The 27,093-nt window shown below is 32.3% G+C and overlaps 16 protein-coding genes across 16 annotated transcripts; 11 read left to right on the top strand and 5 right to left on the bottom strand.

The window, feature by feature from the left end:
• Window positions 1–4: 4 nt before the first annotated feature.
• Window positions 5–916, bottom strand: cgd7_240 (hypothetical protein; the record flags this gene model as incomplete). The annotated part of the gene is made up of 1 exon (XM_628215.1): window positions 5–916. One exon carries the CDS (start codon window positions 914–916, stop codon window positions 5–7), a length of 912 nt encoding a protein of 303 aa, XP_628217.1.
• A 250-nt stretch (window positions 917–1,166) lies between these two features.
• On the top strand, window positions 1,167–2,042 carry cgd7_230 (RPR45-like archaeo-eukaryotic exosomal RNAse PH; the record flags this gene model as incomplete). Its single annotated transcript, XM_628214.1, has 1 exon — window positions 1,167–2,042. One exon carries the CDS (start codon window positions 1,167–1,169, stop codon window positions 2,040–2,042), a length of 876 nt encoding a protein of 291 aa, XP_628216.1.
• A 321-nt stretch (window positions 2,043–2,363) lies between these two features.
• cgd7_220 (GTP-binding nuclear protein ran/tc4) lies at window positions 2,364–3,002 on the top strand (the record flags this gene model as incomplete). The annotated part of the gene is made up of 1 exon (XM_001388327.1): window positions 2,364–3,002. One exon carries the CDS (start codon window positions 2,364–2,366, stop codon window positions 3,000–3,002), a length of 639 nt encoding a protein of 212 aa, XP_001388364.1.
• A 433-nt stretch (window positions 3,003–3,435) lies between these two features.
• Window positions 3,436–4,374, top strand: cgd7_210 (fkbp'fkbp; the record flags this gene model as incomplete). Its single annotated transcript, XM_628213.1, has 1 exon — window positions 3,436–4,374. The coding sequence occupies one exon, from the start codon at window positions 3,436–3,438 to the stop codon at window positions 4,372–4,374; it is 939 nt and encodes a 312-aa protein (XP_628215.1).
• A 21-nt stretch (window positions 4,375–4,395) lies between these two features.
• cgd7_200 (hypothetical protein with signal peptide) lies at window positions 4,396–5,454 on the bottom strand (the record flags this gene model as incomplete). The annotated part of the gene is made up of 1 exon (XM_628212.1): window positions 4,396–5,454. The coding sequence occupies one exon, from the start codon at window positions 5,452–5,454 to the stop codon at window positions 4,396–4,398; it is 1,059 nt and encodes a 352-aa protein (XP_628214.1).
• An 855-nt stretch (window positions 5,455–6,309) lies between these two features.
• cgd7_190 (hypothetical protein) lies at window positions 6,310–6,678 on the top strand (the record flags this gene model as incomplete). The annotated part of the gene is made up of 1 exon (XM_628211.1): window positions 6,310–6,678. A coding segment is annotated over one exon (369 nt), but the record flags the coding sequence as incomplete, so codon positions are not given.
• An 800-nt stretch (window positions 6,679–7,478) lies between these two features.
• cgd7_180 (hypothetical protein) lies at window positions 7,479–7,919 on the top strand (the record flags this gene model as incomplete). The annotated part of the gene is made up of 1 exon (XM_628210.1): window positions 7,479–7,919. The coding sequence occupies one exon, from the start codon at window positions 7,479–7,481 to the stop codon at window positions 7,917–7,919; it is 441 nt and encodes a 146-aa protein (XP_628212.1).
• A 460-nt stretch (window positions 7,920–8,379) lies between these two features.
• On the bottom strand, window positions 8,380–8,664 carry cgd7_170 (hypothetical protein; the record flags this gene model as incomplete). The annotated part of the gene is made up of 1 exon (XM_628209.1): window positions 8,380–8,664. A coding segment is annotated over one exon (285 nt), but the record flags the coding sequence as incomplete, so codon positions are not given.
• A 1,479-nt stretch (window positions 8,665–10,143) lies between these two features.
• cgd7_160 (putative methyltransferase-related) lies at window positions 10,144–10,990 on the top strand (the record flags this gene model as incomplete). The annotated part of the gene is made up of 2 exons (XM_001388326.1): window positions 10,144–10,634; window positions 10,726–10,990. Coding segments are annotated over 2 exons (756 nt in total), but the record flags the coding sequence as incomplete, so codon positions are not given.
• A 187-nt stretch (window positions 10,991–11,177) lies between these two features.
• On the top strand, window positions 11,178–11,840 carry cgd7_150 (hypothetical protein with signal peptide and transmembrane domain near C-terminus; the record flags this gene model as incomplete). Its single annotated transcript, XM_628208.1, has 1 exon — window positions 11,178–11,840. One exon carries the CDS (start codon window positions 11,178–11,180, stop codon window positions 11,838–11,840), a length of 663 nt encoding a protein of 220 aa, XP_628210.1.
• A 22-nt stretch (window positions 11,841–11,862) lies between these two features.
• Window positions 11,863–13,659, bottom strand: cgd7_140 (SprT family metallopeptidase; the record flags this gene model as incomplete). Its single annotated transcript, XM_628207.1, has 1 exon — window positions 11,863–13,659. The coding sequence occupies one exon, from the start codon at window positions 13,657–13,659 to the stop codon at window positions 11,863–11,865; it is 1,797 nt and encodes a 598-aa protein (XP_628209.1).
• Window positions 13,660–15,738: 2,079 nt separating this feature from the next.
• cgd7_130 (40S ribosomal protein S14) lies at window positions 15,739–16,134 on the top strand (the record flags this gene model as incomplete). Its single annotated transcript, XM_628206.1, has 1 exon — window positions 15,739–16,134. A coding segment is annotated over one exon (396 nt), but the record flags the coding sequence as incomplete, so codon positions are not given.
• Window positions 16,135–17,123: 989 nt separating this feature from the next.
• Window positions 17,124–18,161, top strand: cgd7_120 (cAMP-dependent protein kinase regulatory subunit; the record flags this gene model as incomplete). The annotated part of the gene is made up of 1 exon (XM_001388325.1): window positions 17,124–18,161. A coding segment is annotated over one exon (1,038 nt), but the record flags the coding sequence as incomplete, so codon positions are not given.
• A 405-nt stretch (window positions 18,162–18,566) lies between these two features.
• On the bottom strand, window positions 18,567–21,587 carry cgd7_110 (putative sortilin, SMART_VSP10 domain, possible signal peptide; the record flags this gene model as incomplete). Its single annotated transcript, XM_628205.1, has 1 exon — window positions 18,567–21,587. The coding sequence occupies one exon, from the start codon at window positions 21,585–21,587 to the stop codon at window positions 18,567–18,569; it is 3,021 nt and encodes a 1,006-aa protein (XP_628207.1).
• A 617-nt stretch (window positions 21,588–22,204) lies between these two features.
• On the top strand, window positions 22,205–23,239 carry cgd7_100 (ring domain-containing protein; the record flags this gene model as incomplete). Its single annotated transcript, XM_628204.1, has 1 exon — window positions 22,205–23,239. A coding segment is annotated over one exon (1,035 nt), but the record flags the coding sequence as incomplete, so codon positions are not given.
• Window positions 23,240–24,076: 837 nt separating this feature from the next.
• On the top strand, window positions 24,077–26,815 carry cgd7_90 (high affinity sulfate transporter-related; the record flags this gene model as incomplete). The annotated part of the gene is made up of 1 exon (XM_001388324.1): window positions 24,077–26,815. One exon carries the CDS (start codon window positions 24,077–24,079, stop codon window positions 26,813–26,815), a length of 2,739 nt encoding a protein of 912 aa, XP_001388361.1.
• Between the last annotated feature and the right edge of the window lie 278 nt (window positions 26,816–27,093).

Raw genomic sequence — 27,093 nt, 5'->3', positions numbered from 1 at the left:
TTTTCTATCTTTTAGATGAATATAATGTATGTAGCTTTCTCACCAATTCTCTTTGGCCTTGATCTTTTTCTTCCATATCTAGCTTTCTGTTACCTTCCAATATCTTTTTAATTGAAATCTCTTTCATTAGACTGGAATTTCTGTTTCTAATATAATTATATCTTTGAGGAATACTTATTGTAGTTCTAATTGAATTGGAAGGCCTTGCCGCATTTGTAACACTATAACTTGAGTTGGACTTTGATACATTATTCGATTTAGTTTCTGAGCTAACCCCCAAGTCGTCAATCGAAAATCTGACCTTTCTTTCTGTATTTACTCTACTAGTTGAATATCTTGAAGAAAAGTCTTCTTGCTCTGAAGTATTATCTGAATAATCATTAGATTCATCACTTTCTAACTCATCTTTATAGGAATACTCATCATTTGAGTACTCTGGATCTCTATTATTAGAGCTAGTATAGCTTTTTGAAGCATCATGTTCTAAATTCTCATAAGTAGTTTGTGTAGATAAATCTTCAGATGGGAGGATGGATTTTGTATATGCAGAGTCATTATCACGCTCAACCATTTCCACAGATGTTGCTCTAGTAAGTGAATCACCATCAAGAGTTTCCCTAAGTATTATTTCAAGTACTTTCTTCTCCTCGGATTCAATTGTTCTTAAGGCACTTTCTAAAAGCTGTAATTCTTCCTTATGGAGGTTGATTAGATCCTTAATAGCATTTTTTTGTACAACACACATTTCATGACGCTTCTGAAGCATTGAAATTTCAAGTTTGGCAGAATTTAATTCATTCTTTTTATTTTTATCGTCCACATTTTCTTCTTGAACTACTGGGTGAGTTTTATTCAACGTCTTTGCTTTCTTAATCAATTCTTCAAATTGATCAGTAATAGTTTTAGAGCTTTGCATCTTAGTCTACGACACTTAAATAAGCGTTTTAGCAAAGAGTAATTACAATTTTTGTGGCTTTAACATAACAAATTCTTAAATATTAATTAAATAATTTTTCATAATTTTATAAACATGCAGATTAGGTGTCATCCTCTTATTTTTGGCGCCTAAGCCATACTAAGTATTTGATGTCGAGAAACATATTTAATGGAGAATTAAAAAGAGAACGATATATGTTTGGATTTAATGTTGTAATGACAGTTTTATAATGAATAAGAGTTCACTTTGGTATTTAAGACCTGATGAGTACTTGAACCGCTTCTTGGAACAAGGAGTAAGGTGTGACGGAAGGAAACCTGAAGTTTGTAGGAATTTTAAGCTAGAATTGAACGAGCTAAGTTCTAGCAATTATGGAGCTGTCTCTGTCAGAATAGGGAACTCATCCTATATTGCCTGCTGTAGCCCCCAGATAATTCATACAGGCCTTGATCAAGAATCAAATAATGCCATAACAAATACAAGAATAAATGTTTCCTTAGAACTTCCAACCATATGTGGATTTACAGGCAACCCTAATCATTCCAACTTTGTTTCCAATTCCATCACAGAGTGTTTGAATGACTCGCGCATTATTAACAAGGAAGCATTCATAACAAAATTCCAGGGTAAAGAGTTACACTGGTTGATTGACATTAAAGTGGTTTGCCTATCTTACGATGGAAACCCATTGGATTATACACTAATTGCATCGATTGCATCCCTTCGTAACACTATTTTACCTAAGAACTTGGTTTGGGATGACGACTACAATTGGTTCAGGATTTCCTCTGATCCGATTTCTAAAGATGAAGTTAAAAGAGAACAAATGATGCAAGATAGTTCAAGTTTCTTTCTAAAAAAAGTTCCAATATTTGTTTCCTTTTCATACCTTAATGATAGCATATGGGTTTGCGATCCAAACTACATGGAGGACTCGATAGGAAGCAGCGTTACTATTTGCTGCGTTGATAACCAAATCAACACTTTGCAGACCCAATGCATTAGCAAATACACTCCAGGAAAGTTAAAAAGCAACCTGAGCCAACTTATTGATGTTGCCTCTAAAAGAGCAGACGAAATCAGAGCATGTCTCTTGGGGCAATGAACTATTAATCTACTAAATAAGAATAGAACTATGGCTTGCAGTTTAGAGTGCAAGTGTAGACTTATATACACATCTAAACCTATATTTGTTCAATCGCATTAAGTTACTCTTTTTCCTAATTCTTTCATACCTTTTATTGTTTTTTACTAAGAGACCCAGTACCAAAATGCCGGTACAAGAAATGATAATAACTTGCCGCCTAATCATGTGGGTGTAAGACAGAATATTACTTGAGGCCTAATAAAGGTAATAATACGCAGTCCTAGAGTAATCTATTATTGGCGAAAATTTTTAAACAGGGATTACTAATATTTTAGGAAAATGGCAGCTCAAGCACCAGAATTCAAGCTTGCATTGGTTGGTGATGGAGGCGTTGGTAAAACTACACTTGTAAAACGCCACTTAACTGGAGAGTTTGAAAAGAAATATATTCCTACTATTGGCGTTGAAGTACATCCATTGAAGTTTAACACAGATTTTGGTCCATTAATCTTCAATGTTTGGGATACTGCAGGCCAGGAGAAATTTGGTGGGCTCAGAGATGGTTATTATATAAAGGGGCAATGTGCTATTATTATGTTCGACGTTACTTCCAGAATTACATACAAGAATGTTCCAAATTGGCACAGAGATATTGTTCGCGTCTGCGAAAACATTCCAATCGTTTTGGTTGGAAACAAAGTTGACGTTAAGGATAGACAGGTTAAGGCAAGACAAATTCAATATCATAGAAAGCGTAACCTCCAGTATTACGATATTTCTGCAAGAAGTAACTACAACTTTGAGAAACCATTCTTGTGGTTGGCAAGAAGATTGACAAATCAGCCAGCTTTGCAATTGGTTGGTCAGCATGCAAAAGCTCCGGAAGTTAATATTGACCCAACTCTCGTTGCTCAAGCTGAGAGAGAATTAAGTGAGGCAGCAAATGCACCAATTGAAGATGATGACGAAGACCTTTAAATAAATAAAAGGTTCTTTTTAAAGTCAACATTCTCCAAAAGGTACATTTTGGAGCTCAAATTTCTTTGCTATTTGGTCAATATACCAGGTAATCTAATATTGTTGTTTATTATCGAGATTTACGTACGAAAGAAATCGCTGAATTTAGCTCTAATAAGGCTTATTCTAGTAGGTAGATTGCACGGTGTTTGAAAGTTTTAATCCTCTTATAAAGTGCAAGATTGAATGTCTAATAGTCTAACTGTTAACTATCGTTGTACTATTCTATTTTGCATATTTTTTTCAAATATCTTTTTATTTTTGCCGTTCTCTCACCTGGCCGAATAGTCCATATATCGGAGGTTTGGCGCCACGTATTTATTTATAGTCAAGTTTGGCCCTAGAGTTAAGTTTATATAAACTGATAGAGAAATTTCTAGGAAAATTAAGTAAAATGTTTAAGTTAATCGGATTTACTTTGTCAACAAAGGGTTCAAAGAACAATAATAAATTTGAGTTCAGCGAATTTGGCTTAACCTTGTCACATATTACATTAACAGAAGGTACTCAAGTTAGTGTATATGTCAAGTTTCCAACCGATCAGGGATATCCACAGGACGATTTAATCGTAGCGACAGTAACTAAGTCTCAACCAAATGCATGTATTCATCAACAAGAATTTCCGACAGGCTCAACATTGTACTGTAAAGGAAGTGGTGTAGTTGATTGCATTGCAAATCTACCAGTGCAAGACTGTTGTGAAGATGGATGCTGTGAAGCTAACCATTCTGATGATGAAGAATCTGAAATTTCTTCACTTGAAGGTGATGAATCAGAGAAGCAAGTAGAGGATATTGAAATGAAAAATTTCGATTCAGAATCAGAGTCTGATTCATTATCAACAGCTTCAGAGAAAGAGCCACAGAAAGGTGGGAAAAAAGTTATCAAAACAATAGAAAAAGTAAAGGCTGAAGATAAAAAAAAAGCTTCTGCTTTGACAAAAGACATAAAGAACGTTCAGAATGATATTATTTCTCCAGGATTCAAGAAAGAGTTTCCAAATGGATTGAAATATGAAGTTTTATCTATTTCAAAGAATGTGAAATCAGATATTCCTCAGATTGCTCTAGTAGGAAGCAAAGTTAATGTTAAATATGAAGGTAGATTAGCAAAAACCGGCAAAAAGTTTGATAGTGGAAATCTTTCATTTACTATTGGAAGCGGACAGGTAGTTCCTGGATTTGATCAGGGAGTTAAGGGAATGATAGTAACAGAAACTAGAAGAGTATTCATTCCTTCAAAACTAGGATATGGTGCAAGAGGATGTCCTCCTGTAATACCCAAGAATGCCGACTTAGTTTTTGAAATCACATTGCTTAGTACTAAACATTAATTTCTTAGGTAAGCTAAATAATTAGTCTAAATCGTTGTTTGTATCATCTTTATATAATTTTTTGAGTGAAGTAGGGATTTTTTCCTTACTGAACACTGAAATTAAGTCAGATTTAGGAGGTGAGTTCATTTTTTTAAGTCCAATTACTTGAAAGTGCCCTATAGCATCATCGTAATAAATTAAAACAATTTTTGTGAAATCCACTTGATCTCCAAGTGTAGGGTAAAAGATTCCTCTATTCTTCCATAGTATTATAACTTTGACATTATAGATTTTCTCTATATAGTTTACATCCCATTGGGCTCCCCAATGGGTATTTCCTGGTTTGGACAAAAATTTGTGTACCAAAAGTGCTTTTTTAATGTTTGTGGATATATCTGTTCCATACTGAAAATTGCTATTTAGTATGCTTGAAGGAGACCATAGATCTTTCCAGTCACCAAATGCTTCTGTTGTAGCAAGAACTTCCATTCTCTCTAAGTAAGTAGTTTCGTTCCAATTACTTAAAAGATCTGTATAGTTGGAATTCGAATTAGAGTTGGGATGAGCAGTATTATTATAATTTAAGGTATTTAAAATTTCTCCACTTGCATCAATTATATTCTCAATATTCGAAGTTTTTGTATTTCCATCGGAACTATATAATGATGTAGTGTTAATACCCACAAATTGATCTGCAACTAGCCTTCTAAGCATAGAAACGCTAGTATTACTAAGATTCAAAGATGATATAATTGAATTATAAAGACAGTCCCCCCCTCCTCCACAATCTCTAAAGCAAACCCAGTAGCCAAATCTTCTAAATCTTTTTTGCCAAGTATAAGAAACATCTCCCCAGTGATACTTTGATCCTACCAGTTTAGAGAGAGTTTTGCAGTAATTATATGCAGACAGTTTACTTGGTAGCGAGACTGAGTCTGTAGAAACGGAAGCAATACGATTCGCTGCTCTAATTTGCTCTTCAATGACGGACTCTTCCACCTCGTGAATTACGATAGACTTATATGGATGAGCAGAAAAAACCCTAAGATCGTATAAGCAAGTAAGGAAAACAACGAGAAACAAAACTCTTAGAAGCATTTCCAGAGAATAAAATATTTTACATCACAGCTTCACTTTTGAACAAACAAATTTAGCTTTATATTAAATTGGAAAGGCTTGAACGTAATTATAATTTTGGGCGGGAAATTGGATTTATTTTTTTTTTTGTTTTGATTTTTATTTAGGGAAAAAATTGCATAATAGGGGCAAAGAAATAAGAGGAATAAATAAAGATTAAATCAAAACAGTTCTTGGAAGGCAGATGATTGTTTGAAATAGTTATTTTGAGCTTTTGATTAAAGGATTTGTCTATAATTTGATCTATAATTGCTGCACACAAAATGATAAGGGGCACAGAGGATACCGTATTTGAATATGATCCGGAGAATAGGAACGAGCAAGAGTCTCAAAACGATGAAAATTCTCTTTCAAATGATAATTCTTCCGTATTGAAATCATATAGAAGAATAGTACAAAGCAATGAACAGATGATTAATGGGGAATTAGTGAAAACAGACTATTTAAAATTAATTAAAGCTTTATCTACTGATGAGAATATTAAATTAAATAGATTAAAGGGAACTACACTGAGCAGTGAAGATGTGAATGGTTCATTGGTTCGTATAAAATCTGAGATTTCTGAAATAGAAAATACTGTAAAAGCTTATGAGACCATTAAGAAGGGGGAACATGAATTGAGCAAAAGTTTTAATGTTGCACTTTTGAATGACTCAACATCGCTATTATCCGATATTGAAGATATTAAGAACAACTTAAATAGTCTGATTGATAAACAAAAGTCATTAGAGAACTCAATGAGTTCCTTAGATACACTAAAACAGCAAAGTTTTACAACAAAAGATTTACTTGATGAGCTTTCAAACGTAAGTTTAATTTGATGATCAAAGCAAAAAACACAAATTTTTTCAGTATATAAATAGTGTAGGTAAAAGCACCTCAGGAGAGGGAGTTGAAGATAAAGAACAGGAAATAGAGATATCTATTGAATGCATGAAAGATAATTCGGAAAGCATTCTTGATTTGAAAAATCTGTTAGAGCTGGAGAGAAGGGTTTATGAAGTAGAGTCAAGAATAGGTGTCGACCGGCTTTCGGAAATGCCATATTCTGATATTCAAAGTGCAATACACAACATTTCTCAAAGACTTTCACTCCTGGATACAAATAGACTAGAAGGAATTTTTAGAAGAGTGCAGGTAGGTTTTGATCTTAATAATCAAAGAAGCGAACGAATTTATTCATAATTTAATTTAATAAATTATGTTCTTTTAGGCATTATCCACATCGATTGAACAACTTAACAAGAAGAGAAAGGACCTTAATGATTCTTTGTTTAATGAAACTGACTCTACACAAATTACCAAACTTTATGATATCATTCAGAAATGGAAATGTACCGGCGCAGCACTACCATTTGTATTGGAAAGACTAAAACTTTTGAAAGTTTTACATCAGGATGTCTCTACAATTAATTCAAGGCTCACAGGTAAGGTTAAAGCGTTTTCGAATAAATTATATCATGAATTTTTAACATCAATTTTTCCTTTAGTTATGGAATCGCAACAAATTGAAATTGAAAAGACTTTAGAAGCTTGCAAGCTATCATTCACAAATCTGAGCTCCTCTATCGAAAAAGTTTGTAAAAATCTACAAAAATGATTGTTTTACTATTATCGTTAAAGCTCTATTTTTAAAGATTATTAATAAGTTCTATTACAAAATTGCAATTTAAGCAATAATTAATAATCTGTTAATTCCAATATGCTATTTTAATTCAATAAAATCTTATTCTGTTTATTTATTGATTTTTTTATTCCTAAATTCCAATACTAACTTGCATGTAATTCTTTTAAATACATGCAAATGTGTTATACATGCAATTTTATGTGGATGCCACGTGTCAAAAAAAATATTAATTACGTAATGATTATTGTGGCACTATTACATGATTTGCATGGATGGTAATTCTGAGAATAATTAAGATTTTTCAATTATAACTTTGTAAGAATAAAATATTGATTTTTTTTTTCAAATTTAATAAGAAATGATAGGAAATATGAGGTTAATATTTATTATTGTTGGTTTACTTATTGGATTAATAAGTTGTGAGGAAAGAGAAAATATTTCGATCGAAAATTCAATAAATGAAACAAGCATTCCAAATGAGGAAACTAACCTAAGAAGATTGTATGGAAAAGGCCAATATAACACTGTATATGAGCCAGTATATATGCAAAAGGTACAATATGTACCAGCAAAGAGCTATAAGAAAGTAATGTATACAGTTCCAGAAAAAAGCACCTATGTAGTACCTCAAAAACAGCAAATGAGATATGTTCCAGTTGGCTATGCAAAAGGAAACCCTTCCCCACCACAAATGTATGTGCCAGTTACAAAATCTGAACCTAATGTTTATGTTCCAGTAACTTATAGTAAGGGAATGAGATATTTAGAAGAATCACCAGAAGAGCTCATTCATGAGTAAATAAATAAACAAATAGTATTTATTTTTGAAAAGAAATTTCGGGAATAAGATTACAAATTTATGAATGAAAAAATATAAATTAAATATATTTTAAACTAAAGGTCCTGGAAGAAATCATTGTGAATTGTTGACTTTTTTCTCTTTTTTTTACTTGAAGTGTTGGAAGATGAACCTTTGGTAATTATGTCATCAACCATACTTAAATTATAGAAATCAAGATTAACTCCATGAGAATGAACTAAAAGATGCGATAAAAGAAAAAATTGATTTGAAGATATTTATAACTTACTGATGAAATTATTTGAATTTGAAATTGTTGTTTTTGAGCATTCAATATTAATATTTTCTGATTTACTTCGAGAATTTAATGTGAGTGTACCTAAAATAAATGGAATAAATTTAAGATGTAAACAAAAAAAGTTCAGATAGTCTTTCTCGAACCTTCAATCGTTGAGGAATTCTAAAACTTACCGAGTATCTCGTTTGGAAAGAATTCAACTACTTTTAATATTCCATCACTAGTTGAAATAATGGCAAACTGGTCTTGATATATTTGTATATGTTCTACACTGTTATCATTTTCAAACCCATCAACAAATGGGATTAACATACGATCAGTGCAATCTCCAAAGTTATCCCAAGAAAAAAATAATAGATTTCCTTCATCCGTTCCACATACAATTTTTGAATTGTTCTGAAATAATTTATTGGTTGATGCTTTTTTAAAAAATGAAAACAATATGAATTATCTGAACTTACGCGAATAGCTTTGGAACATAATATATTTTCTTCCTGAGGATCAGACAATGAAAGAAGATGATCTTTGTTTTTCTTACTGGTGATACTTTTAGTGTCATATACACCCAAAGTATCACCAGAAATAATAATTAAAGAGTTTTTTTCTTCAATATTATAAATATCTAGGATTAATTTTTTTAAAAAATCAATATCTTATTTTTCATTTTTTTTTTGTATTAACTAACCATTAATACAGTCTTCGTAATCTCTAAACTTTGAAAATGATTTGTTACTTTTATCTCTAACATCCCACATCTAAATAATCATGTAAGTAATTTATTATACTAAAATTATAAGAAAGTCGTACCTCAATGAATCCCTCATCATTCCCTGTGGCAATAACATTATTACTTAAACAAGCAACTGCATTAATCCCAACTCCACTAAAAAGTGTTATGAAAATTAAAATGTTTATTAATATTACTTACCTTTTCGAGGTTCTCCAAATAGCTTTCCCTGATTTGTCCAATAGAATAGTTTCTCCAGTATTGTATGTTGCAACAATATTATCTAATTCTCGTTTAATTATATTTTAAATAAAAAATTTAAACTTACCATTCATAAATTCAACATTTCTACAGGATCCTTTTTTTCCAAACAATTTTGATGCGGAATTAAGTTTATTTTCATGAAAGTCAAATTCAAACCTAAAATAGTAAAGTTAATTATCTCAGATTGTGTTCTTGTTCATTATTTGGAAACATACCCGAAGATTTTACCGTCAACATGAGAAGTATAGAGCAGGTTATCCTTCTCATTAAATTTGCAATCCATAATTATTTCAAAAGAATGATTTAAGTTTAAGAGAGTCTCATTCTCACAGTCTTGAAGAGAAGTACTAAAAGATGTCATTTTTTCCTAAACTCCAAGTATTACTGATATTAAGTCAAAAAAGTAGTGGCGCCAAATCATAAAGGTCAATTTGAGAATTAAAAAAGCTTGGTAAAAAGGATTTACTACTTGAATTTATGAATAGTGGGACAAAAGATAAGTTAATTGGTAAATGAAAGATATTTATACTAAAATAAATCTACTGTTTATTCAGAAATATTATTTTTTTCATTTTTAGATCTCTTTTGCACACCGGTAATTGTTTATCATTACCGGTATAGACGGTATCGAATAGGTTGAAATAAAGAAAAAAATTCTTTTAAAGAAAAGTTAATAAATTTATTAAACACAAATTAGAGTATTTTTAAGTGTTAATTTTTATAGGATATTACAAGTTACAAAGACTACTATTGAATACAAAAAAAAGTTGAAATAGAAAGGAAATCAATTTGTATTTTAATTATGCAAGACCACGAACATGATCAAGTAGTTAAACATCCTCAAAAAAAGTATTATAGACAACGAGCAGTAAGTTTATTTTATATTAAAGACTAATTAAAATGATCAAAAATGAACCAAATAATTACATTTGTAGCACTGTAATCCATTGGCTGACAATTTTATGATACACCCATTAAGTCCAGATTACATTGACTGGGAATTACATTATCCAAATTATTATTCTGATCAGGAAGGATTTAAAAAGGAGCTTCATCTAAATACTAAGAAGTACCCCATAAAATACAGTGAAAACAAAATTTTAAGTGAAAAAAGTGTAGCAATTTCGAAACATTTAAAGATATTAGATATTGGATGTGGATATGGAGGATTACTAGTTTGGTTGAGCGAGCATTTTAAAGACAAGCTTGCATTAGGGTTAGAGATTAGAGAGAAAGTAACTAATTACGTAGGGGAAAGAATACTTTCAATGCAACAAAATGGTACTGGAAAGAATATCAGTGTAGTTAAAACGAATGCAATGAAATATTTACCAAATTACATTACAAAACATCAGTTAGAAATGATTTTTATTTGTTTCCCAGATCCACATTTCAAAAAAAGAAACTGGAGAAGAAGAATTGTGAGGTAAGTTTGGACCTTTTTGCAGTTTTAATATTAAATATATACATATATATATTTTAACTTAACTCTTAATTCCTTTTTTTCACTGTATTAGTTACTCAACTGTTCCTTTGTATTGGTACTTATTACAAGAGGGAGGATTGATTTATATAGTAACCGATGTATATGACTATTATGTTTGGGCAGTTAAGGTGATGGATACCTATAAGACGTTGTTTGAGAGAATTCCAGATGATGAATTAAGTTCAGATCCTTGTGTAACTGCAATCAAAACAAGCACGGAAGAAGCAAAGAAAGTAGAAAGGTCAAATTCTCCAGCATACTCGTGTGTATATAAAACTATTCCTGTTGAGTTCTGAGGTTAATTTTATTATATTTTTAACTTATTAGAGTTAATTAATTTATTATAAAGCATTTGTTTTATGTAATTCTTTGTTTCTATTAGTAAAACTGCATGCATGCATTTAAATTACATGTAAATTGTGAAATATTTTAAGCCTTATAAATAGGAGTAAAAAAATAATAAATGAACAAAATAAAATAGAAATGAAAAAGGTTAAATATTGCCTTCTAATATATATTTTATTATTTGAAATAATATATGGATGGTTGCTTAACTTTGATATAGTACCAAATTCAATTTCTGAGAAAAATGATATTTCATTGGAGAATTGCAGATTAAATTACTGGACTCAGCATAATACTGAGTGTATGGATGGATGTAGCATGTTAGGGGAGCTGAGGTATGGACCGAACTATTTAAGTAGTAATGCATTACAAGAACTTCCTAATTCTATTGGAATAAATTGTAGAATACAAAGCTTCGGGACATTGTTTGGTAAAAAGCTCCAAAAAGAAGATTACTGGATTAAAATGGATGTATGTACAAGTATGATACAAAGCTTGGCAGATTTTGTAATAACTGAATTGAAATACGATTCAAGAAAATTCTTTGAAAATTCGATACCTATCAACAATAACAAAAATATGATTAACTCAGCTTATATTGGAGCTTATCATATGAATAGCATCGGAAATATTATAAGATACAAATATACATTTTATAAATATGTAAAATACTCGTTAATAATTGATTTGATACTAATTTGTTTATTCGTAATAAACTCATTGATTTATAAATATAGGTTAGTAAAAATCAATAGAATAAGAGAACAATGTAAAACTAGTATGAAACAAGCTGATAAATAGATCTATATATTACTTCAATATTCTAATTGTTTATGGAAAGCTTTTCGAAGTCTTGAATCAAATCTTCAGACTTTTTTTGTTTCCAAAGCTTTGCAATTTCTTTCATTATGCTTGGAGCTCTTCTGGAGGGGGTTCTGCCATCCCTAATATCCTTCTTGAACTCTGCAAACTTCTCCTTTACAAACTCAGAGTAAGGGTTGGATTTACTCTTCTGTGTATTTGGAGGGTTCTGTGCTTTTACTTGAAATTCCTTCCTACTATTGCTTAAAGTTCCTCTTCCAATAAATATTACTGTACCATTACAGACTGAACAAACAATCTTGGTTTCATCATTTATTTTGGTTTGTCTTCCAAACATCTGAAAACATCTTAAACATTGATATCTGTATTTGTATATTATTTCATAATTATGGTATATTTCAACTTTTAAGTCAGGAAACACTTTTGTAGCTACTTTTCCCCATTTCATAAATATTTGTCCATGAGGAGGCCTAATACAAGAATCTAATAAAAATTGAGCTACATGACAACATTCATGTAACAGTGTTTTCTTTAATCTGAATTCACAATCCAAAACATACTTTGAAAGCTTAATTACCACTCTTTTAGAACCATCTATATTAGTAATAAAAAGTGTTTGAGCTGCTGTTCTTTGAAGCCTTCCTGTCCATTTAATTGGAACTTCCTCTGGAAGCCTATTATGGAAAACTTGCTTATTAAACTTTTGGTACCAATATTTTGCAATTGATGATCTTTGTCTTATGAATGCTCCAAATTTTTCGGATTTATTTTTCAAGGGGATTTCTTTTGTCAAGTTTGTCACTTGATTAGAGTTCAGATCTTTTGAGCTAACATTTTCCTTGATCTCCTCCAAATCAGACTTTTGATCTTCTATATCTTCATCACTAAATAAACTATATTTTTCTGGTAATACTTCTTTTTCATCCATTCTGGGAGTATTTTGATATTCTCCAGTTTTGTCTTCATATTCAATTTCCTCAGACTGATAACCAGTCAGATGTTTTCTTTCCACTTCTTCATCTTCAAAGTCTGAAGATGAAATAGCTGTTTTCCACTCCAATTCTTGTAGAGTATCTATAGAAACATTTGTTTCATCTATTTCTAAATCAGAGTCAAATGACCTCCAGATATTGTGTTGTTCTGGTGTACAGTTGAGAATATTTGGCTCACAGATTAGTTCTGGGCCTAGACAAAAAGACGATCTTTTGCTTGCTGCATTATTGCTTAACTCATCTTCAGAATCTGAATCAATTATTGTAAAAATTTTTCTTGAATTGTTTTTCCTTCTAACTGAAGACTGATATTTAATTGAAGGCCTCGAAGATAACGGGATAATATCTTCTTCTTCGCTACTAAATATACAGTTTCTCCTTCTACTTCCAATACTTGAGTAATTAGAAGAGGGATTGTTATTTGGCTCAAATTCACTTTTATAGTGAATACAAGGCTGAGTTGGGGACTCATGGAGATTTTCCAGTATATCAGATGTAAAAGTACTTGGATTACTGTTTAAATAGCTTAAGTTTACGTCTTCTGTATAGCTATCTTCGCTGGAGTCTATGTGATACACTTTTCTTCTAACAGATGTTGCTAAGCTTATTGATGGTCTTGAGGAGCATTCATTAATGTTTGAATTATCACTATAATAGTGCTCCTCTTTTAACTTTATAGTTAGATTTTTTACAGGAGTATTTATGTTATTATTTTCATCTTCAATTTCAGTATCTGAGGATACCAAGTAGTTTTTTATGCAATTTTTTCTTCTCACAGAACTCCCCAAAAGTAGAGATGGACGCATTTCATAGTGAATTTTTTTACCTGTTGGATTTCCTATATATTTAATTTTTTCGATTGATTTGGGTTAAAAATATATTTAAATAAAAAAAATTTCGGTTTCACACAATTGATTAAATACCGGTATTTTTTTTCCCCCTATAACGGTATATTTGTTAGGAAAACACACAAATTATAGCCACACAAAAAAATTGGAATAATATATACCTGAAGAATAGATACAAAAAAGTAACCAAAGTTAAATTAGGATTTCATAATGAAAGTTATAAGCAGGTTCTCTGCTTACCTATTCTTAATTAGCACCTTTTTGGTCTTATTTTCCAAGTCTGAAAGGCCATTGGACAAGGTAAGATAATAATAAGACAAAACATTAATTGTTAAACATGATAATTACTGGGTTTCTTTTCTAAGTCTGGTATGGAGAATAATATTATAATTTTGCCAGGAAAGCCATATTATGGCATTAAAATGAATATAAGTAAGTAATATTGATCAATTATTGTGTAACTTGACAATTCATTCTTGAATATAAGATTATCCATTAATAATAAATGTGAATAAGAAAGATCTCATTGATGGAAGATACCAATTTGAATGCTTTTCTGCTGGGCCAGTAAGTTCTCGAGTGGAGATGGTTAATTTGTTTTGAAATGAGAGAATTCACAAATATTATAGGATCCTCAAGGAGAATTTAATATAATCCCATTAATTTCTGAAGAAAGTGAGTTTATATAGCAAAATACAAAATTAATAAATTATTTTCAAATTAATGAACTTCAGAATATAATATATCTCAAAGTTTTTTAGATAAAATACTTGATAAAGTACTTCCAAGTTCTCTAGTTTTCACAAATAATGAATTACTTAACAGCCAAAAAGTAAGTTTTTATATTTTAAATACAAAAACTAATTAACAATAATAGCAAAAATTTCTAAGTTATGACCAACAAGGTCAACAATTTGTGACTTTTAAAGTGGTCGCAAAGTTAAAGAATGTATCTTATGATAAGCAAATACAATCTAAGAACATCTTGCTAAATATAGGTAAGTTCTAAAACCAATGTCAAGGGGTATCACGGTCACTAATTAAATGTTCCTAGAACTCGAATATTTCAAATTTGGGCTCCCAATACTATTCTTCCAAATAATTGGATCCATCTTATTAAGTATTACATTGACATTAATAGTATATAAAGTGTTTTCTAGATTAAATTTGGTATACAAACTTTCAAAATTTATATTTAATGACAAAACACACAAAAATAACTAATTAGATCTCTTAACATTTTTTAAATACTTGTAATAAATTTTCTCAGTTTTTTCATGCCTCTATACTATAGCTACATTTGCTTTACCATTTTTCCCGTCTAGGCCCCAATATATTCTATAATAAATAAATGATACGTCTTCAAAAGTGAATTTTAAGGTCATATTAGGAAAAGATTGGCGCTGATTTATTATAACTTTTGACATAAAAATTAATGTAATAATGCGGACAGAAGTTATATTTGGCCTGTCTAATAATTATTAATATTAATAATATTAAAATTGGCGCCTGTTAAAATAAGTCTGTCTCCGAAAAAAAAGCAAAATAAGGAAACATCGATAATTCGTTACCAGTTGTAATTAAGCAAATTGCAACATTAATTTTTCTCATAATAGCTGAAATTTGAGATAATCAACGGTAAAATGGCTCCAAAGAAGAAGGAAACTCAAGTTGCTGATGTCCCATTCCAGCAGGTAAGTTGTTATATTGGAGTGGAGTGTATATAGATGTTATGACTATGAATTGAGTCAGAGTTTTTTTTTAATTCTGTTTTCAATTCTATAGTTTAATGACTAGGCAATTAAATGCAAGTCCCTAAAATTTTCTGTCTTTGTACAAATGAGATATCACTCTCTGTACTTAAACAAAAGTATCAAAATAATCCGTCACTTTACTGGTTTTTGCGATACTAAAGTAATATATATATGATCAGGGATTATTTGCTTAGATCATCGAACTAGGTCATTCTGGACGAAACTCTATAATATTGATGGTATAATTTGAACATGAATAACTGATTTTTTAAAATTTATTTAGGTTCGTGAGGGACAAACAAACTTCGCTGTGGCTCATATATTCGCCTCTTTCAATGATACATTCATTCACGTAACTGACTTGTCAGGAAGAGAAACCATCGTAAGAGTTACTGGTGGAATGAAGGTTAAAGCAGATCGTGATGAAAACTCTCCATATGCAGCTATGATGGCAGCTGTTGATGTTGCTCAAAAATGCAAGGAATTCGGAATTCATGCTTTACATATTAAGCTCAGAGCTGTTGGTGGAGTCAAGTCAAAGACAATGGGTCCGGGAGCTCAATCAGCTCTTAGAGCTTTAGCTCGTGCTGGAATGAAGATTGGCCGTATCGAGGATGTTACTCCAATTCCAACTGATAGCACCAGAAGAAAAGGTGGTAGACGTGGTCGTCGTTTGTAAATCGTTACCCAATACGATTGTTTCTACTCGGTTTCCTTGTTTTGTGAACAAATATTCATGGGAGTGCTTGATCTCTTATATAGAATGTTTGTGAATGCATACGAAGACTACCATGTAGATAACAACGTAATATAAGGTGATGGTTTATTGGCATGCCGCTACAGATGCTACTTATCAAGTTTTAAATTCTGTATAATTGAAGGACACTAAAGTCAGATCTTAGTTAGACTTAAAAACATAGGTTTTCAGCTAGTTTAGTTGAGATGAACAATTCATATCTCGGGATTTTGAGGCTATTACTCAAAAATTGACTGTATCAAAGACCTCTATACATTATATGTGTTGTCTTAATACAGGTGTTAGTATCAGCTGAAGTCCCAAGGTTGTTATTGTACTGGACATTTAATACATAATAACTCAAATCTGCCTTTTTTTTTTGCCCCTCTCTTCCTACGCTTTTAGATTGATGCCGGTATGTAGAAATCACTATGCATGCAGGATTTACATGCAAGCAAGAAATTTGCAATACGACAAGATATCAGAAATTTAAAATTAGATTTGAATAATTTAGTAAAAAAACAAGCAGATTCCTAAAAATGAAACTGTAGGTCTTAATTGTTGTCTCGCTATTTTTGGATTTACATATAAATTTTTCTTCAAAAAAGACACGTCATCATACGCATAGTACTAAAAAGTTGTACGCAATTGTAAATATACGGAATGTAAAATGCACAGGTTTGGAATTCCCAATAGAAAACAATTCTTAAGAATATAAGAGGGTAAGGAGAAACGGTAGTAATCCGAACGAGACTCTACTGAGAGTATCATAGTAGGAAGGACAATAGCGGATTCAGAATTAATAAATTATATATATTAAAATATATTTATAGATAGTATTTACTATAAACATAAAGAGCGAAAATGGGGTTTATATGTCCATGGTAAGTAAGAATATCTACGTATAATAAATGTAAATTATTAATTTTTAAAATTTTTATAGTGCTTCCAGTGTGGATGCAGTACATCCAAAGAAGTCCTCTGGGAAGGAGGATAAAAGGAAAAAGACTAGCGGAACATCTTCGGGATCAGAAAGTGAATCGGATAGTGATGATGTAAGAGATAATATTGAAATACCAAAGAACTTCTTAGCCAGAGGGCCCAGAACAAGTGTGAGCGCTGAAGCTTATGGTGCATGGAACAAGATGAAGGATTTTACTCCTCCAAGCTACCCAAAAACAAAGGAGCAGGAAAAGCGTATTCGTGAAAAGCTGTTAGAAAGCTTTATGTTTACGAGTTTAGATGATGATGAATTGAAAACAGTAATTTTAGCTTGCGTGGAAACTTCAGTAAAGAAGGACACTGAAATTATAACTCAAGGCGATAATGGAGATAAATTATATATAATAGATCAAGGAGTAGTGGAGTGCTACAAAAAAACTAGTACTGAGCCAAGGAAACATCTTTGCGACCTAAACCCTGGAGATGCATTTGGAGAACTAGCTCTTTTGTATAACTGCCCAAGAGCAGCAAGCGTTGTTGCAAAAACTGATTGTTTGTTATGGGCCTTAGATAGAGAAACATTTAATCACATAGTTAAGGGTTCAGCATCAAAGAGAATTAGTACTTACGAAACCTTCCTTAAAGAAGTTGAAATACTTAAGACTATGGATGTTTATGAATTGAACAAGTTAACTATGGTCTTAAAGAGTTCAATCTTTGAGGATGGACAAGAAATCATCAAGCAAGGAGAACAGGGAGATACATTTTACTTAATCATTACAGGTAATGCTGTAGCTCTTAAAGACAACGTTGAAGTGATGAGCTACAAGAGAGGTGATTATTTTGGAGAACTGGCTTTATTAAGAAACGCGCCGAGAGCTGCTACAGTTAAGGCACGAGGAAGATGTAAAGTTGCTTATCTTGACAGAAAGGCATTCAAAAGAGTTTTAGGCCCTATTGAAGATATTTTAAAGAGAAACACAGACAAGTACAAGACAGTAATTAAAAAAATCACCACAAAGGTATAGCCAATCCTATTCGTCCTTTCATAAAATTCGGATAATATTAAGAGTTCAAAAATTTAATATTAGACGAAACTAAGCTCCTTTGTCAACTAATTGACTCTAGCAATAAACTTAGTAAGTATTAGTGAATTTTAGTTCTATTACTTATCATTAACTGAATAACTAATATATTAATGTCAGTTTTCAATAATTAAATTAAAACAATTTATAGGTTTGCTCTTGTTTTAGCGAGAAATAAATGTATGAAATCATCCAAGTACCGTAACATTAATTTTATGCAGTGTGGATGGCGGTAAGAAATCAAAACGTAGTGAGCATTTATAGTAAACAATCTTTTGTTAAAAAAGATTACATGCTTGACAATTAATTTAATGAAAAAAGGTGGAATATAATAATGCCCACTAAAAACTACAATAGTTCAATTCCACTGGAGTTGTCTTGATTAAAGTTGTTTCCAATATTAGATTTATTGTTGTTTGTTGGTGGAGGAGTGATCTTTGGGAAAGATGTATTAGGAATTGAAGATAGATTGATTTCCAATTCTGTTGGATTGAAATTATCAAAACTGATAGGAGCCTCAGACGATATAATATCGTGGTTAGGATTCAAATTACCCAATCCATTGTTTTGATTAAAAATTGCATGCGAATCCAAGTCTTCCTCAAATACATCAAGATCGTCAAAAATTGGATCTACTGATACATTATCTTGGCCTGCAGAAATATAATTATTGCTGTTTGATCTTTGCCTTTGTGAGAGGTTTGACCCTGAACCAATTCTACTGTTATAATTGTTACTTTTGATGTTATTAATATTTCCAGATATTTTGGTCATATTACCAATAGCATGGTCGTCTTCATCTTCATCATCCTCCATAAACATGTTGTCTGTATTAAAGTTGTTTAGAGTTGTATAGTTATTTTTCTTCGTACCGGGGGGAGACCCTGGTATATTTGATGACCCAAAGACAACTTTGGATGAATCTCCGTTAATATATGCAGAAATAGCACTCAAAATTCCTTGTAATGAAGAACTCCTTCTTTTTGCCACTCCTAATACTTTATACTGAACATTTCTATATGCGTCGTATCCTAATTCACCAAATCTAGTCCAATCCCCAAACATTCCCTGTTTAAGCATGAAAATAATAATAAATAATGCAATCACCAGGACAATTCTAGCATGAGAACTTGTGGGAGCGTGGCTTGGGCATGGTATTGCTACTGGTGGAGGTAGCCAACCACCAATACAATCGTCTCCAGGGAGCTTCCTATAAGCAGTTACATAAAATATTCCAGATGATGTGCATTGCCCAAACTTGACATCGTCAAAAACAATATCAAGACTTTCAGGTCTACATTCAAAACTACCAATTTGCCTGGAAAACCCAAATTCACATGTGAAGTCCTCTTCAGAACATGCACAACGCTTCTTTTCCACGGGTCTTCTAAAGTCTTGACCATTGTAACACTCTGCTGTCTGTTTCTTTCTCGTGTATACAAGTTGTTTACCCAACATACACTTTTCCGAATTCCTTCCGTCATATGGACTCCAAGTCTCATAATCAGAATCCGGTCTATCTGGAGTTGTTGCTCCTACGCATTGAACTTGTCCAAGAGTATTAAAGTCTAAATGGTATAAGACTCCAGATTTACCCCTTGAACCATAAAGTAAAAACTCCATAGAAGAGCTATTTGGCTCTATTAAAATGTTATCAACTTGTAGTGTTTTGCTACCTAGCTCAAAATCATACCAAGATAAACCTTCATTCCAGCTGAAAATAACTTGGTTCGTATGCTTAAGATCATTAGCCATTACGATAAGACCTCCAAAATCACCGAGCTCGTAAATGAAAGCTCCTTTGTGCACTTCTTGCCAAGTGAGACCTCCATCTCTGGACATGTAGGTATTGATATCATCATGGTCAAAGGATAAATAGCTACCTACATTGCCTGTTCCAAGAATTATACCAACAGCATTCTCAACAGAGTAAAATGGAGCCAAGCTTTGATAATTGCTTACACCATGAAGATGTAAATAGCATCCATCACTTTCGTCACAATTTATCCTATTTCCTCTACTATCAATAGTTGGAGCTTTTAAATAATTCCATTCACCACCCTTATCAAAAGTAATTACAGTTCTGACTGGCTGATCTACTTTTCCTATTTTAGTTTTATGTTCGGTTTTTAAAGTTTCTACATCCTCATCCTCTGTCTCTGATTCTGTAAATTCATGTAAAGTTGTAGAAATATGGTCAAGGTCATTTTCAAGTTCATCATCCTTAACATTAGCAATATAAACTCCTTCTAAAGACATAACTCTATCAAATTCACACTCTCCTGTTGCAGTTCTAACGTTATTCAATAAAGACAGAGCAAACCTGGTACCCAAATAGTTACTTATATAAATATTACCAGTACCCTTCAAAGAATCTTCTCCATGATTAACATGAAGCATTACAGTCTTTTCTGAAGTATCCAAAATAGTATAGCTTTTCTCTGTCAATGTATGCGGTAGCTGAACCTGTGTAAAAGAATTTGCATCGTTTGTAGATACAAGTAGTGACACAGTTTGTCTCTCGTAGTCAAGTATCCTGGCAACGAAGATATAGCCATTTGACGCCAAGAATTTATTTCCTCCTTTAACTGGAGTCTCGATATGACTACCAAAATCGTCAGTATAAGAAAAATCTATGGTCTTCATCCAACCACCATATCTAGGTTGATCTCCCTGTTTCTTTCTGTGGTGAGTAAAGAAAATCCTATTTTGGTTTGATTTGTTATTGCCATCCCAATGGAATTGAACTACATAGTCAATAACTTTATGATATGTAGCACCTAAATCTTTTGTAACAAATAATTGATGTATACACTTATTTCCAGCCGAACTACTTTTCTTTAAGGTTTGAAGAAAAGATTTGTTACATCCTTCAGTCCAAGAAGAAAATAAAGCGAGTTTGGCTTTGTTTGGATGAAATATCCATGTATGAATAGTACCTGAGTGGGATATTCTTCTAAAAGTCTCTCCTGCATTTGATGATATAAAATGGGTATGCTTTGAGCCTACTATCAATATGACATTTTTGTCGACAGGATTTATAGTAATTGACTTAACAGAAAACCCATTTAGGTTGGAATGACTTGAAGAAGATGAGTGTGAGGTCATCTTTGCAAAAACATCAGTGATATCTCTCCAGTTCTTACCTCTATTGGTTGATCTGTAGACATGACCTTTTTGCGTCTTTGCAATAACCACATTATGGTCCGTACCTGCCCATTCCAAAGTTTCTATTGGGCTCTCAAATACTATTTCGCTCACACTAACTTTTTTATCTGCGTTAACAAGCCCATAATTAGTCCCAAAACCTAGAATCGAAAGTAGCTTAACTACTACCAGCACCTTAAATGCTGCTATTCTTAATTTCATAATAATTCTCTTTCTATCTCTCTTTCTCAGTCAATTATTCAATAAATAAGTTCCTTTTCTACCGATTACTATATAAATTCCTTTACATAGTCTTCTAGCCCCACCAATTCTTTAATTTAATTTAAATGATAATTCGTTGGAGATATACCCATTTTTACCGCCAATTCTCCAGCTATTATTTTCATAGGAAAATATTTTTTTAATTTTTTTAATTATCTAAAATATCAACTAGATATTGAGAGTTTATAATTTTAAGGCATAAAGCAGCTAAACACTATTTTCCCTTTTAACTAAACCCTTTACAGTTATCTTAAGATTATCTAAGCACTCACAGACCGTACTTTTCATTCGCATTATCTATTTATAGCCTTCTAGAGGTTCTGCTAAAATGTAGTTACAATATGAAAAATAACAAAAAAACAATATTCCCCACAAACTAACTACTTCCCTTCCGCTCTCAACTTGTTTAATTATATTTACCAGTATTTCCGCGAGCGGAGATGCAACTGGTAGCTGCAGCACAACGTGTATTCTGGGAAACGCGCGCGCGGTCTCAAAATCTAGGTGTAATTAATTATTAAAAGCAAAAATTCTGTATTTATTTCCAACTGAAATAAGAGGTTGAATGTGGTGGAGCTTTTGAAATTGAAATGTTTGAATGGACTAACATTTTTTCCTCCTTTTCAAGACCCTCTGATCTGGCCCTTGACACAGATAAAAATGATGTGAGCAAGGATTTTATTGAAATCCCAGAACAATTCATGTGTCCAATTTGTCTTGGAGCATTCGTAGATCCTTGTACACTTTCGTGCTCTCATTCTTTTTGCATTTCGTGTGTCAGGGGCTCTCATGAATGCCCGATTTGTCGGTCTTTACTAAAAGAAGAACTTTGGTTGTCAAAAAGTGACCAACTCGTGGATCAAAGCATTCTAAGGTCAATGAATGAGACAAAGACTAAATGTCACTGCGGAGCTGAAATTTCTATATCTGAGGCAAATAGCCACGCTTCTAAATGCTCCTACTGCAAAGAAGACGATTCTCCAACCTCAGAGAGTAAATTGATTGCCTCTCTAAGCAAACAAAGCTTTGTAAACAACGATCTTCAAGCTCAAAGTAGTAATGGCCCTTCTAACACTCGCACTACCTCTAACACGACTGGTCCTACCTTTGTCTGCCCTTTATGTCTCATGAATTCAAAAATACCCAACAGCTCTTGCTTGAAATATAACGTAGAATCCTTAATTAGTCACTGTGAGACTATGCACAAAGACGAATATTCAGAAACTCAACAAGAAAGTAACCATATGACTACCATGTGTCCTATCTGCGTTCATATTGGAGATGAAAATGCTGAGGTTGAATGCAAGCGCTTTTTACAGCACCTCAAATCCAAACACTTACTCATTTCTACATTTTTGGCTGCTGCTAGAGCCTCCTTGAATTCTGGAAGCCCTGAATCCAGATTCCAACTTCTAGAAGATATCCTATTTCAATATGCGCTTAGTAGATCCAGGTATGAAAGTTGTATGAATCCAGGAAACGACAATTCTCAATCTTTTGGAAGCTCTGTAATTGAAATTATTGGGTTAGATGATGAGCAGGATAATTCTGAAATGTTTCAAGATGATGATGAGATTCAAGAAATCTCGTAGGTATTAATAGCCACCAACTATATTACTTTGTCTTATATTTATAAACAATTTTGGGTTTGGGAAAATTTGCTTTTTATTCCCATTTTTATGACTTATCTTCTAACTCCTTCTTCTTCTTTATAGAACCTATTTCCTGTATGGTTTTTATAACTTTATCAGACCTCTATCCTTTTCTTTTTTAAGTTCTACCTCCTTACACAGCTTATTACCTTGTCATTATTGAGCCCCCAATCCAAGAAGCCTACGTAAGCTGAAATACCCAGAAACCATCGCCTAATACGGCCTCCAAGAGCCGTGCAATGCATGAAATAAAATCATGAAATCTAAAATTTCGCATTTAACACACAAATTTTACTTATCTGCTTTTTTGCTAATCAGTTATTCAAGTTTAAGATCTAATTCCGCAAAATATACAACGTATTTCAACTTCCTAAAACTAAGATTTGACCTCGAGACAAAAACAAAATAAATCTATGGAAGATATGCATTATCCTGAATAGATGTTTTTCATCATCAATTTATTATTATTTTCATTTTTAAAACAATTCTAATTTAACATTTTTTTAGTAGACACTGACGCATTTGCAAGGTAACGCACTTAACGTAAATAAGCAATGGAAAAAAAATAAAATCAGGGAACACAAAGCTTATAATAGAAATTCGGATTATAAAATAATTTTTAAGGATATAAAACAAATTTTCTGTTTAGTTTTGATTGATTTAATGTTGGATTTCCACCTATTATGAGATTTTGATAGTCCTTATTCTTATCAGATAACTGTAGAGTACGGATTAATGCGCAATAAAACTTGGATCAGGTTCAAGATATCGATCTAAATGGATGAGAATAATAAGAAAATAATAAATGATACAGAGACTAAACATAAGAGTGGCTTAACAAAAGAGTGGGATGAATTCCTCACGCTTTATCAACATAGGAATGAGGAAATTAATAATGACTTTAAGCTTCACAACAGATTTCACAGAAGAAGTAAAAGTGGTTGGAGAAGTTTTTTATCAATTATTATCAAATCCATTCGTTCATTTTTCCAGAATGAATCTTTAATTGGAATAAAATATCTAAAGCAAGTAAAATGGACCTGGTCAAATGTAATTTGCGATTTTTTTTGTGGTCTTGCAGAGGCAGCGCTTTCTATTCCGCAGGGTCTCTCATACTCTTCTTTAGCTAATGTAGTTCCATCTATGGGTCTCTGTAATGGAATTTTACAACCAATTATCTATTTATTCATTGGGTCTTCTCTATATATCTCTATTGGGGTAAATTCTGTGGAATCTATCGTTGCAGGCACAGCGATTGACACTCTAATAGGGAACCGAGCCCCTCTTGATGTTAGATCAGAAGTTTGTTCTGTGGTCATTTTCTTCCATGGAATTTCCTGCTGTCTTTTAAGAATTTTTGGATTGGCTCACTTTGTTGACTTTCTATCAGATTCTGTATTACAAGGATTTCTTTCAGGAGTCGCATGCTCGATTATTATAAAGGAACTCCCTTTTATGCTTGCAATTGAGCCTCCAAGCACTAACTGTGTTCCGATTAAAGCATTTTTCTTATTATTGGATAAGCTGTCAAATACCAACTGGCATGCTACTATTTTCTCTATTTCTACTATATTTTTTCTGGAAGCTATTTTGTGGGTCAAAAACATTTTCAAGACAAACTTCCCATTCCCTTCTCAGTTGGTAGTAATAATAATGGCAAACGTTGCAAGTGCTTTTGCTTCTCCTGATATTCCCATCATTGGCAAAATTCCCAAATCTAGCCTTCTCATTCCTAATAATATCATTTGGACTCAACCCCCAGGTACGCTTCCCCAGCCAAGTGGAATCAGCTCTCTTCCATTTTTTGCAAGGGCATGGATAGCTGCTCTTCCTCTTACCTTCATTTCATTTTTTACCCATTACTCTGCTGCTCAAAGCATGGAGATTAGAGCTCATAAATTGCCAGAAACACCTAAAGAAAGTGAATCTAATTTGAAGGAAATGAATGTCCAAAATGAAAAAGATGGAGCCAGGCTCATAAATGATAGAAAGCAAAATATAGAAAGAAATATAAATACTGTCTCAACGTCATTTCAGTTTTCGGGGCAAGTAATATCAGAAACAAAGACTAGCCCGGAAACAGATCAAAGAAAATGCACACAATCTTCTTTGGAGATTTCAAAGGGAGATTTAGATTCAGTAGATAATTTGAATTCGAGTCTTTCTCCGTCCTCCTTCCAGTCGCTAGCTTCGCCAACCTCTTCTAAATCTTCCTCTATTATTTGGGATAAAGAGCGAAGGGTCTCTTTAAGCATTAGGTTTGATTCAAAATCATCTATTCCAAACCCAATAACTACAATAAATAGCAAACCCCACTCACATGACTCGGAGAATGAAGACTGCCAGGGCTTTATGCTTAATACTAATAGCTCAAGCAATGTTTCAGAAACACTTCACAAGTTTTCCTTTGAAAACTCATCTTTGGACGAGAACAATGTAGAAAAAATAAAGGAGACTGAGGCAATAATAAAAAACTATCAACCTTCAAAGAAAAAACATATTGAGCCTAGATCTCTTTTTTCAGTAGGAACAGAAATACTTGTTCTTGGAGTTATAAATATTGTTGGGGCTTTCTTCAATTGTCTTCCTGGCGCAGCATCTCTAGCAAGGACAAATTTGAATTTTACTCTTGGAGTCAAATCCCCCCTTCATAACATTGCATATTCAATGGGAGTTCTTTTGGTTGCAATGTTTCTACTTGAATATATAAGGTTTTTACCTGAGGCAGTATTAGGAGCGATCATTTCTCAAGCAATGATAAGGATGGTCAACATCAAATACTTCATAAAACTCCTGAAAATGAGGAGCATTGATTCCATTTTCTGGATGATAGCATTTATTGGGACAGTTACTGCAGGAATAACATATGGAATTATTTTTGCCCTAACTTCTTCAGTTATTTATCTCATAAAATTTTTATACAGGCCCAAATTTGAAATTTTAGGTAAATTACCAGGTACTTTAATATTTAAAAGTTTGGACAAATTTCCTCAAGCTGTTCAGCTTCCATATGTTCGTATTGCAAGATTCGAAGGTCCTTTAACATTTATTAATGCTGAAAGGTTTGTTAAAAACCTTGAAGAAATGGTCGAGGTTTGGTTGGACGAAGATTTAAGGATTTCAAACAAGAACTACCAAGAAGATTCAATTGATGAGTATCTAACTAAGAGTCAATATTTCCCTAACTTTACAAATTCCATTAATTTTGGAGAGAGAATTCCTACAATTATACAAGATCTTAATGAAAATCATGTAGAAAGAATAATAATAATAGACGCCTGCATGATTAATGAAATTGACTATTCTGCGCTTCAGGTCCTACAAAGATTCAACAACAAGACAAAGAAACTTAATATACAACTTTGGTTTGCTTCATTTTCTCATCCAAACTCTAGTTTTCTACTCAGATCTGGATTCTATGATATTATTCCTCTTGTTCATTGCTTTGTAGACTTATCAGAAGCTGTTGCTGCTGCACAAATATGCATTGGCCAAAGATATTCAAATAGTATATAAAGTAAAACTTCTAAAGCATCATTGAGGAAAGGAATAATAAGTTATAGGAAGATAAATTCTAATTGTTAACTATTGCAAATATTCAAATAAGACGTCTAATATTTCGAGTTAAGATCGCACTTGATAGCAAATTAGTAAAATGGTTTTATTTAAAGCTTTAAACTACTTTGGCAATTTTAATTTTTTAAATTCACTTTTCTTTTGAATTTTGATTTTCTTGGTACTTTTCAATGTATCTTTCATAAATGGTTCCATACATCTCTTCATTAGGAAGCATA

The sequence above is a fragment of the Cryptosporidium parvum genome, chromosome 7 (assembly GCF_000165345.1).
Source record: "Cryptosporidium parvum Iowa II chromosome 7, whole genome shotgun sequence".
NCBI classification, from domain to species: domain Eukaryota; phylum Apicomplexa; class Conoidasida; order Eucoccidiorida; family Cryptosporidiidae; genus Cryptosporidium; species Cryptosporidium parvum.
Note: the sequence above shows the minus strand (reverse complement) of the source record. Positions and strands in the feature narration are given on the sequence as shown.